At 36.2% G+C, this 12,850-nt stretch overlaps 1 protein-coding gene across 7 annotated transcripts in view; it reads right to left on the bottom strand.

Annotated features, from left to right (window-relative positions):
• Window positions 1-908: 908 nt before the first annotated feature.
• Window positions 909-12,850, bottom strand: part of sugct (succinyl-CoA:glutarate-CoA transferase) — a 138,083-nt gene continuing 126,141 nt past the window's right edge. For 2 of the 7 annotated variants that reach the window (XM_058765238.1, XM_058765237.1), the window contains exon 14: window positions 916-3,770. In XM_058765238.1, the coding sequence (XP_058621221.1) occupies window positions 3,607-3,770 (164 nt within the window). In that variant the 3' untranslated portion in view covers window positions 916-3,606. Of the gene's footprint in view, window positions 3,771-12,850 lie in introns of all 7 variants that reach the window. The other 5 variants (XM_058765240.1, XM_058765242.1, XM_058765235.1 and 2 more) reach the window with 5 other exon arrangements.

The following is a 12,850-nucleotide window of genomic DNA, read 5'->3' as shown; positions in this document are numbered from 1 at the left end:
CTCCCAAGGTGAACATCCTTCAGTGGACATGTATTTCACTCAATCTTAACACTCTTGAGCAGCTGTGGGGGATTCTGTAGAGACGAGCTGAGCAAAACTCCCCATTAAAGACCAGAGCATTTAAGGAGGTCATCCTCCAGGAGTTAAACAGGACAGATGTGACAATTAGTCATGAACTTGTACACTCAGTGCTAAGAGGGTCAGAGCAGTATACTTAAAGTTCTGGAGGACATACTAAGTACTAGAATATTATACATTTGCTGAATTAAATCTAGGGTGTACTCATTTCTGCAATCCTTCATTTAAACAAAATTGGCTAATTTACTTATCTTACAGAAAATATTGGCATATATTTTGTTCTTTTTATTAAGTATATGTTTAATACATTTCAATTTTGCCATCTTTCCATGAATTATATTAGTGATCATTAAGAAAATACATCTTTATATTTATTCAGAGGGGGTGTACTCATTTATGCTGTGCACTGTATATGATGCAAACTTTAGTAATGAATCACTCAAATATTTACAGTTTACTTTTATCTACCGTCAGACTATCTGAGACGTCTTTGTCATATGGATTGTCTTGCTTCGTTCTTGACTGACAGACTGGCATTCGCGAACTTCATGCTTTCTAACCTTATCTCCACTTTTGCCCTTTATGTTGCAATTATTCTGCTTATTGTACATCTAAAATACTAGAAGTTTATATCAGTAGTCCTATATTTACAACTCTGACCACACAATCTCTCTCTTTCTCCCTATATTTTCTGTATCTATCTATCTATGTAACTATCTATCTATACATATACATATACATATGTGACCCTGGACCACAAAACCAGTCTTAAGTCGCTGGGGTATATTTGTAGCAATAGCCAAAAATACATTGTATGGGTCAAAATTATCAATTTTTCTTTTATGCCAAAAATCATTAGGATATTAAGTAAAGATCATGTTCCATGAAGATATTTTGTAAATTTCTTACCGTAAATGTATAAAAACTTTAGTAATATGCATTGCTAAGAACTTCATTTGGACAACTTTAAAGGCCATTTTCTCAATATTTAGATCTTTTTGCACCCTCAGATTCCAGATTTTCAAATAGTTGTATCTCAGCCAAATATTGTCCGATCCTAACAAACCATACATCAATGGAAAGCTTATTTATTCAGCTTTCAGATGATGTATAAATCTCAATTTCGAAAAATTGACACTTAAGACTGGTTTTGTGGTCCAGGGTCACATATATGAATGTTAGGCAGTTTTGATGTTTATTGATCACATTATTTTACATATGGATCTGCTTACATACATGATCACTTGTTTCCGCCTCTTCTTCACCTGTGTTTTGCTCCAGAGATGCAGTACTCTTTTAGAAGATGTGTAATAGCGCCCCCTACCGTATAACCGTGAACATATGGAAAGACAGACAAAATATTGTCAGTGGCAGGAATTTGTGAAGTTAGTAGCACTAATACTTTTAGTCAGTTACTTTAAAACTGTTTAGTACTTAAAAGGCAAAACAAAATTGTACGGCAGGGCTAGGTTCTTGCAATGGTTGTTGGTTGAATGGAAGCTTGTGTGCAAGCTTGGAGTCAATTTTAAGAAAGCATCAGGCTTCAAGTCGATTGGAGAATTCAGCGTTAAAAAATGAAACATATGCATAGTTTAACGTTTTAAAGAAAGATCAATAACATGCATTTAGAAAATAGAATTTTCATTTCATGCCGGCTATAATGCTTAACAATGAAAAGCTCTCGTGCCTTGCTCTCTGCATTCTCTCACGTTGCTGTGTTATGAGTCAGTGTCCCCAGCCGCAGGAAATCGGACATGAAAGATTTGGCAGTTACACATCAGAAACGGTGCTTATTCCGCTGCACGGCTAAACAGTCCCACCATGCATTAGTGTAGAGCCAAAAGCCTTGAGAAGACAGTGAAGTGACCTTGCGCCTTCAACTCGCACCTGCGACGGCTCACAGCGCACAATGACGGGAATAAGATACTTGACGGAAGATAACAGCACTTCTGGACCATTTCAGATCTAACGAGCCACAGATAAGACACATTGTGATTTCACATGGAAATTTGATATTAATCAATATGATGAATTATAGAGACTAACCTTTCGGCCCAAGATAAGTTGTTGTAGAGCAACAAGAGTTTGATTGCTTAAAATGTTAGTAAGTATACAAATATGATATTTTCAAATATAAATAAACATTGTTAGTCATATTTATTATGAAATGTAAATATGGGCCATTCTACAAAATGGATGTCATTTGTGTCTCGCATACACATATCTGTAGCAATAACTTACAGGCATGAAACATTATTTATGACAATAAAGAGCTGATGCCAACTTTGTGTAAGAACTTTGTATTTATATGCTTTACCTTACATTTTGTAATGAACAGTATTTATCTTATAGAATGTTAAAATCACCTTATCAAATTGGATCATAAAATCATCTAAATTTTTTTTTTTTTTTATAAATTAGCGCTTATTTTTATATTGCTTTTCTTTATTAGAGCTTATTTTTATATTGCTTGTGCAAAGTACTTGAAATGACTGCCTATTAATTATTACAGTGGTAATCAATCAATCGTTTATGTATTATTATAATGGTATGAGTGAATCCCACAATTAAAGTCATAAGTTCACCCCCCCCCCCAAAAAAACATAAATAATAAAACATATAAATAAAATAAAATGAGAAATGTTTGCTCATGATAAAAAATGTGCATAACTACATTTTATGCACAACTGAGTTTTTTGCATTTTTTTTTTTTTGTTATTTTACAAACACTTCCCATGATATATGTAGTACTATTATTAATTATTTGTATTATTATGGTACCACTGAGAATTTACGGAGCCCCTAAAGGGATATATGGTGGTGGAAGGAATTCAGGGTGGGAGAAAAATTTTTAAAATTGTTTTACGTTCTCTTACCAAACTTTTGCATTCCCTCGAAAAGTTGCGTTGTGTTCCCTCGCAAAACCAGTTGAGTTCGGACAAACACTTCTGTTTACTTTACAGCTTGCAGTGGTTGTTCAAATATCAGTCAAATATCTTTGCGAGAGAAAAGTTTTTTGAGGCAACAGAAAAGTTTTGCGAGAGATCGCCAAAAATTTGAAAAATTATTTTTCCTCCCACCCCAAATTTTTTCCACCCTCCCTGAATTGTCCCTTAAGGGCTCCGTAAGAATTGGATGGTGGTGATGACATCAAAATGGTATCACAATGCAAAAAGAAAATTGTAATGGTTCTAAAAATAGGCTTCATTTTAAACAAACATATTTATACGATAATATTACAGTTTGTTTTACTTTTGATTTTGGGGTGAATTATGGAACAGGCAGTACGGATCTAAATCTGGATGTGAATAAAGTATCTGCACATTACTGATCATTTGAAGACTGAACTCATTCAGCAGTGCACATTCTTACGTGTCAATGTGTCATTACGTCATTATTTTTACATTCACAGTTTCCTCTCTGATGGACATTCACCAGTTTAATCACAACAGAGGGAAGGCAGTATTTATTCTTTCCCGTCCGCTGGTCGACACTGCGGGACTGTTCTCCCAATCGATGAGACGTCTCTCACTGCACCTTGTTCTGAGTGACGGTCCGAGAGGCTAGCAGGTGGTTTATGGCATCATCGCTGTAGCCCAGCGTGTCTCTGAGAATCTGGACCGTGTGCTGGCCGATCACAGGCGGCGGCATCGGATTACTGGACTCAAAACTACTGAAGCGCACAGCAGGACCTGCGTGGAAACAATAAATAAACCCAAATATTATTTTGTAGTATGCGTGTTTAAAATGTTGCTGTTATCTAATAATCAGATTACTTTTTTAAACGAGTAAAGCATTTACAAGAAATTATTTGAGCAACTTTTTCAAATAAGTAACACTTTGTTTTCCTATTTATTCACTGACAGCTCTCCTGTGCGCATGTCGAGAGAAATCAGGAGTGAAGAGCATAGACAAAGGCACTTCTTTCAGGCCGACACTCATTAATTTAACTTTTGGTGTGAATTGGCCTTTAGAGTTGCCTAAAATATAACTTTTTTTTTTTTTTTATTAAAAATAAACAAGCAAGCCCAGCTCAGTTGACAAATAGTAATGCAAAAGTAACATAATGCGTTACTTTTCGCAATTAGTAACTTTTTTAATGCAATATTGTTGTGTTTTTATTAAATATAAAATTTTTGGTTTAACCAAGTTTACATCAACATTACTATGCCACTATATGCAAGAACGATGAATCATACCTAAAACAGGCGTGTCAAGTCACTAAACGGAGCTTGAATGCGGTAGAACATACCTAATTTAAACAGTATGGTAGTCAAAATACAAAACATTTACAATGAATTTTAAACAAAGACAACTAAGTGTAGGAGGGGCGTTAGAAGAAATGGCTACTTCTGGTTACATTTACTCATATACGTCGAACCTGCAGGAAAGTCCATAAAGTAACCGACTTACAATCTTGGAATATAAACACAGCCTACGTTATCCAAATGTGGCATTTACAGAAAGATGATGTCAAAATGGATGAGTAGGTCATCTGGGTGAGTCACTTCCTCAAAACTCAGATATTGCTGTCATTAGGCAGTATTAGCATATGCTTCCCTTTTCGTACTTCTCTCTTCCGCAAATGTTAATTTTACTGAAACTAATTGTTTGGCCTCCCCCACAATTCTACGATTTAACCGACTCTTGTTCCACGAAAAAGGAAAGAGACAATTGGCATTCATGAATAAGGGACACACGCCTACATACTTCACACATTTCTTCCTTATTGCTTTGAATGAGTGCCGTCTCCTACGCAGCTACAGGTCACATTCCCATGAGTGCCGGAGCCAAACGCATCCCATAAATGTGTCTTGATTGCTTAACCTCCAACATCCAGCGCTTTTTCGAATGTTTTCAGGGGCCTCGCACAAAAGACGTGTGGTTTTCAAAACAGAGATGGTGCGTGTCGACCAGAGGCGAGGCCTGTTGTTTGTTATTAATAGCACTTTGTAAAGTCTCATTCTTCAAACGGACTAAAACAAGACATGCAACAGATCACAGACTGGAAGGGTAACGTGGGCTACAGAAGCCCAAGTGATGGCACAAAAAGACTTACTTTCTATTTAGATTCAGGCTATACAGTACATAATCATTTCCATATGTTCTCTTTAGTGTGCTTCTGATGTGACAAAGATGAGCATGGAGCAGCTTGTCGTAAAAGAGTCATTTCTGGAGTGTCAGCCCTAGATATTGTGAGACTAATACTATGTATTTGGACACTAAAGACACTTCATGCATGACATTATAAATCGATAACATGCAAATGTGATGAATGAACAAACTTTGCTTTTCAAAGTCAGTTTTAGTTTTGGTCAACTGGTGCTGATTTTTAGTGGATGCATTAAGTCAGTTCTCCTCACGTTTACACAGATGTCCTAACTGAGTAACTACCAAGTGTCCAAATATTTTTGTCTTCATTTTCAACAGTGTATCTATTGCTTTACAATTTAAAACTCAATTAACATCTTTCTGTGTAACTTTTGCTTGAAAAGTGTGCTTCTGATTTTTTGGAAGCTCATTTTTAATCCCCAGATGTATTATTTTAATACTCCAAAATGCCCTGAAACAAAATGGGCCACTTTTTATTGTTTTAAAAGGGGCAGAAATTTCCTGAAAATGTACTCACCCAATGCGTTTCTTCATCGGAACAGATTTGGAGAAATTTAGCATAACACCACTTGCTCACCACTGGATGCTCTGCAGTGAATGGGTGCCGTCAGAAAGATAAAAACATCATTGCTTCTGGCTAAAGTACGAGTCCTCTATCAATAATATTGCTTTCACCAGTGAAAAAGTTCTGAATCTGAATCAGGAGAGAAATATGCACAGATCAAGCACTGTTTACAAACCAAAACAGCTGGGCGTATTTTGATGTGAGAGGACAACAGGAGATGGACTATTTCACTGGAGGAAGCGTTATTATGGACTATGGACTCAGAAGCATTGGTTTGAAGTTAAAAACATCTTAATGACGGACTTTCATTCTGACGGCACCCATTGACTGCAGAGGATCCATTGGTGAGCAAGTTATGTAACAATATATTTCTCCAAATATGCTCCCATGAAGAAACAAACTCATATTGGATAACCTGAGGGTGAGGGTATTATTTGGTTAAACTATTTAGGATCATAATGCAATCTAAACCAGATAACGGTTTCTCAGGAGAAAAATCTAAGGGGGAAGCTCTAAAAAAAAGTCTCAATTTGTTCTCATTTCATTCTTATCTAAACAACTGAGATGATACAGATCGAGATCTAATTTGTGTTTCTTTGCCATGCATTGCCTTCCTCTGTTGGGTCAAGGACATGAGGATCCACAAAATGGACACAAAACGAACTATGCAGACAGGTACCGGTCGACTTTTTACATTCATTAAGATAAGAGATTCCAGACAGATGCAGAGAAAACTGCACACAGGAAATGCGGCAACATGAAGATGAGAGTCAAACGGCCATTTAAATAAAAGAAACATCCAAAAAAGGAGGGAACAACAGATCTCAAACATGATTGTGTGCGTGTGTGTGGTTTCGCAGCCTCAGCAGTTAGAAGCAATGCCTTAACCACATCCTCTATCTCCCCCTCCCTCGCTTCTGATCGACTGGCCGCAGGCTCATAATTGCCTCTTGCTCCCACATCTGCTTCTCCTCAGCTGCTATCGTGGAGAACGAGGGAGCAGGACGCTCTTCTCCTCCGCAGGCACGGTCCAAGGTTTTCCTCTCGCTCTACCGCAACAAAGCCCGCTGTGTTCTCTTCTCCCATTCTGAACTTTATCCACTCTTGCTCCACACCACACACTTCAGAAGTCTGACCGGATGACTAGACGCAAGACTCTGGACCTGAACTTACAGAAGCATAGGGTTAAAAAATAATCACCCACACCTCAATTACAGGGACGTCACAGGAAACGGTGAATCTGGGTTCTTTGGACAAGCTCTTTAATCTAATGACCTGCTCAGCATTAAACTAGACTAGATTAGTATAATCAAGTTGTTCATTTAAATTAAATGTTGTTATAAAGTGGTTTGTAGTGAAGAAATGTATTGTGTGCGAGATCTTTCCCTTTTAAATCATGAGCGTGAATTCAAATTGAATTGGTCACACTATACAAGAAGTTGAAGAAAGTTAGAAAAGAGGAAGAAATTCAACACGGGTAATGCATTGTGGGAAATAAAGTGTTCTATTTATGATATAATGTTTTGTAAAAGATTTGCATTTCAAATAAACGCTGATCTTTTGAACTTTCTCTTCAAAGAATCGTTCCACAAAGATATGAAGCAGCACAACTGTTTTCAATACTGATAATAATCAGAGATGTTTTTTGAGCAGCAAATCAGCATATTAGAATGATTTCTGAAGGATCACGTGACACTGAAGACTGGAGTAATGATGCTGAAAATACAGCTTTGATCACAGAAATAAATTACATTTTAAAATATATTCAAATAGAAAACTTATTTTGAATTCTAATATTTCATAATACATTTATTTTATTTCTTTACAGAATTTTGATCAAATAAATGTAGCCCTGAGGGGTGTGCGATATTGAAAAAAAAAAAAAATCTCGATATTTTTGGGGATTTTTTCGATAGCGATAATCAGACGATATTTTGCCGAGTGTGTTATTGTGCTGATATCTGACTACCGCGGACAGCTGCAGTTTTTGATATCCTTCATATTTTGTGTGGTCAGTTCACATCAGTGATAAAAATTAATCTTTTCATATAAGTTTAAATTGCCTTTTATGCGCAAATTTACCTTTAATAAAGCCTTTTTTTTTTTTCTAAATGTCTGCATCTTTTGAGTCAAATTGTTACATTTAATCAGTCAATTAGAATAATAAGACATTTAGGCTGTTACCAAACAAATGAAACCAGTATCAACAAAATTAATCTTTGCAGAAGTTGCATCTGAAGTGACATTTAGATGTATTTACACACTGTTTAATGCAGCTCAGAGGGACATGGAGTGCTTTAACCTGCAGTTATAAATGCATAATATATTGATATTTTAAAGACAAAACATTGAGTACTGATGTACAAATTATTTTAAAATGAAAAGATACTTTGAATGTGAAATTAAAATCGCCAGTAGGTGGCAGCAAGTCAATGTTAATAAGTGAGTCATTGCGACTGAACCGAATCATTTAAACGGTGTATTCATTCAGGAATGAAACAGCATCGTTATGAGACGCAAAACAGTGCTGTGGCTGTGTTTGGAATTATTTTTGTTGGTGAAATGGAGCAAAAACAGGCAATATGGTGTCTAAAACGTGAGTCTCAATACTCTTAATATATATATATATATATATATATATATATATATATATATATACACAGTGGGTACGGAAAGTATTCAGACCCCTTAAATTTTTCACTCTTTGTTATATTGCAGCCATTTGCTAAAATCATTTAAGTTCATTTTTTTCCTCATTAATGTACACACAGCACCCCATATTGACAGAAAAACACAGAATTGTTGATATTTTTGCAGATTTATTAAAAAAGAAAAACTGAAATATCACATGGTCCTAAGTATTCAGACCCTTTGCTGTGACACTCATATATTTAACTCAGGTGCTGTCCATTTCTTCTGATCATCCTTGAGATGGTTCTACACCTTCATTTGAGTCCAGCTGTGTTTGATTATACTGATTGGACTTGATTAGGAAAGCCACACATACATACATACATATATATATATATATATATATATACATACATACATACATACATTTTCTGCCCCCATATCTTGAATTTTTGATCATTCATCATGCAGTGAAAGAACACACTCTAAATGCGCACGCGCTCTAGTCTAGACTTCATCACGTAATGTAAGCATGCACTCCGTAGGTGTTTTGTTTGGTTTTTGCAAAATACTCGATAATGTCAAATTACATATCGTTAAAACAACAATTACGATATTATCGCAGACGATATATATCGCACACCCCTAGTAGCCCTGGTAAGCAAAAGTACAAATCTTACTTGTCTTGAATGGTCATCTTTGACCAATAAACAGTAAAACAAGGCACTGTCAATCCAACTTTAAAAAGACAGAAATTACAGTTTTCCCTTGAACAATTAAATTCAAATTGCAAGTCTGTTTGCTCACTCAGTTCAAAATCAGGAACTGATTTGGAATCCAAAAGCCTTTCTCAATTCAATCCTCACTGGTGCTTAACCTTAAAGTTTGCATGCGACTCAGCATTTTTAGGATGCATTTTGAAAGAAACAATGATATCAGCAAGCACAGTTCTTTATAACTGAATCCCTTTTCCTTAATCTGTGAAGCACATAAACATCATGACATCCATTTGTGCTGGAAAAGCTTCAAATAAGTTAGTTGTGAACATCAGTGCAGCGCTGAAGTGAGATGTTAGTCAGCTCCGATTCTCTCTGGGAGACGGGATTGAAAGATTACGGTAAACCACACTGACATGCTAAATATACAATTGTGCTGCTGATCTAAATTGCTCCTGACATTTTCCGAGCGATATGCATGCATGCATCATGTGGGCCTCTGATTGCATGTAAATATCATCATCCAACCATAAAGCGCACTTTCCTTCCTGATTGAAAAAAGATTGAACTTCGTTTTCCGGTATTTCCATGAAGATTTCCCCACGCTAGTGGAAAACACTGACTCAAACTTCTTTCCGTTGAGCAAATGTCAGCGACAATATGTTGTCGTGGTCACCTCATTTCCATTCCCTCGCAGATAACAGTTTCCTTGCTTCAAGAAAGACAACCTGTTAAAACTAGATAGTTCTGTCCGGTTCAGATTAGTTACACTAATCTATATCTGATCTACACCACTTTATCTGACATATATACGGAAATGTATAACACAGATAGTTCCGGCTGCAAAATCTGAGTCACATTTGAAGCCGACATGCACACGCCTGTGACCAAACAGATCAAATGAATTCTAAATGAATGTGGCAAGTTGCTTAGCAACTGTAAACAGCCCACAGATAGGCGAATGAACTTGGTGGGCAAAATGTTTATTAGTTTAGCTTTAACTTTAGTGTCCTCCTTGTGAAAACCTATCTTTGGCATCTCGACAAATGCTTTATAAAAAGCCAAATAAACATTAAAAAAATGTTTTTAAAATGTAACATTAAAGGTAAATATAATATAATATATATATATATATATATATATATATATAATATTTATAGTTTGGGGTCTGTGAGTTTTTTACATAATTTTATTCAGCAAGGATGCATTAAATTGTTCAAAAGTGACAATAAGTTATTATATGTTATAGTAATATATATTAAATATATTATAGTAATATTATAGTAAATAATATTCACTATACCATGCTAACAAACTAAAACTACCTTAGCGAGTGCATAATTATAGTGCATGATTATTTTTGTTCATAAATGTTGTATAATAAAAATTGGCTTCTACTCAAATTAGAGTCTGATAAGCAGACAAAGCCATGTTTCACAATGATTAAAGAAATAGTTCACCTAAAAATCTGCTTAAAATTGATTCTCCCTTAGGCCATCCAAGATGATTTGGAGAAATTTAGCATTACGTCACTTGCTCAACCAGTGGATCCTCTGCAGTGAATGGGTGCCGTCAGAATGACAGTCCAATCAGCTGATAAAAACATCACAATAATCCACACCATTCTGACGGCACCCATTCACTGCAGATGATCCATTGGTGAGTGAGTAATGCAATGCTAAATTTCTCCAAATCTGTTGTGATGAAGAAACAAACTCATCTGCATCTTGGATGACCTGAGGGTGGGCGACAATTTTCATTTTTGGTGAACTATTCATTTAAGGAATTTAAGTGGGTTCTCTTTTGTGTTGTGCACAACAACACTGTGGAAAAATCATTGTAACAGTCTCTCATGGCTTCATTCTTTGAACACACTAATTCAATATTTCAGTGCTATGGGCAATGGGAGTTCATCCTCCCTCATGGCTTCCAGCCTTCTGGGGAGATTTTCCATTAGGTGTTGGAACAAGGCTGTGGGACACAAGAGCATCAATGAGGTCAGATGTTGGGATCTGGCTCACATTTACAGCATTCCAATTAATCTCAAATGTGCTCCGTGAGGTTCAGGTTTGTGCATACTCTCTGTATGCAGTGCGTATGTGAAGAGCATCTCCGGTTCTGCATGACTGACAAAACCAGAGGAAGAGAAGGAAAGAGAATAAAGAGAATTTCCCGGTGGAGATCTACAGCGCTGAGTGAAGTGAAGAGAAACAGGTCTCAACCGCAGTGGGGACTTGAGAAAGAGTACAGATCATTTATCCAGAGTATTGTAAAAGAGTGATGGGATTTCAACAGGCAGAGCTAGGACTATTACACATGAACAGTTATCTAAGTGTACCTGCTTGAATATAAGCATTTAAATTAAACAGGAAGATTTAGTTTCATTGTGAAAACAGAAAATAAGGCCACTGTTAATCATGCAGCACTTATGTCATGACTACATTTATGCTCTTGTTTACCCTTATTTATATATTAAACCATAGTTAAAGCATAGTTCACCCAAAATTGAAAACCTGCAGAAAATGTATTCAAACTCATCTACATTTTGGATAGCCTGAAGGTGTTTCTTTATCAGAACAGATTTGGAGAAATGTAGCATCACATCACTTGATCACCACTGGATTCTCTGCAGTGAATGGGTGCCGTCAGAATGAGAGTCCAAACAGCTGATAAAAACATCACCATAATCCACAAGTAATCCACACCACTCCAATCCATCAGTTAATGTCTTGTGAAGCCAAAAGCTGCGCGTTTGTAAAAAACAAATCCATCATTAAGATGTTTTTAACTTCAAGCCATTGCTTCTAGTTAAAATAAAAGTCCTCTGGTCTGATCAAGCACCATTTAAACATTAAAACAGTGCAAAACAGTTCTAAGCAAATATGTTGGCTGATTTTGATGCAAGTTGACAACAGGGGAGAGAATTTCTCACTGGAGGAAGCATTATTATGGATTAGACTCATATTTTAGCTGGAAACAATGTCTTAAAAACAGCACAGCTTTTGGTTTCTCAAGACAGTAATTGATGGACTGGAGTGCTGTGGATTATCGTGATGTTTTTATCAGCTGTTTGGACTCCATTGACTACCGAGGATTCATTAGTGAGCAAGTGATGCAATATTCAATTTTTAAATCTGTTCCCATAAAGTAACAAACTCATCTACATTTTGGATGGCTGAGGGTGAGTACATTTTCAGCAACTGTTCCTTTAATGTAATCCACATGCATTATGTCTGTCATAATGTCACTGTCATGTGATTTAGCATCCGTTGCGTTGTCACTGCCATTCACAAATCCCTCCTTTGGCCTCTTGGGATAGTAAAGTGTCCATCAGATGCGATTTCAGAATCATGCCGGAAGTAGTATGTTAACCAGATATTTTTCTTTTTATACTTTAAATTTGGACATACTTTTCATACTCGGACATATAGTAGGGAAGTATTCGGATGCACCTTTGGCAGCATTACTGGGCTTATAAAACCTAAGCTAAAAAGCATTGTTAAACCAATGTTTGAATCCAAGATGTTAAATATCGATTTTATAATTACAACGTAAACAATCCAATACATCCAAATGTTTATTTATGAAAACCACGTAATACCAACTTAAACAGCTTCCTCTAACGTGGAAACATCCACATTTATCTCTCTTCCCTTTCTCTGTATCTAGTTTGAGATGGAGAGAGAGAGATACAGAAAAAGAGTGGGTGAGATTCAGTGTGAATTCTCATGCGTCCCGGAACGGCAAG

Source organism: Onychostoma macrolepis, chromosome 24, assembly GCF_012432095.1.
Source record: "Onychostoma macrolepis isolate SWU-2019 chromosome 24, ASM1243209v1, whole genome shotgun sequence".
NCBI lineage: Eukaryota > Metazoa > Chordata > Actinopteri > Cypriniformes > Cyprinidae > Onychostoma > Onychostoma macrolepis.
This window is presented reverse-complemented; position numbering and strand designations above follow the sequence as displayed.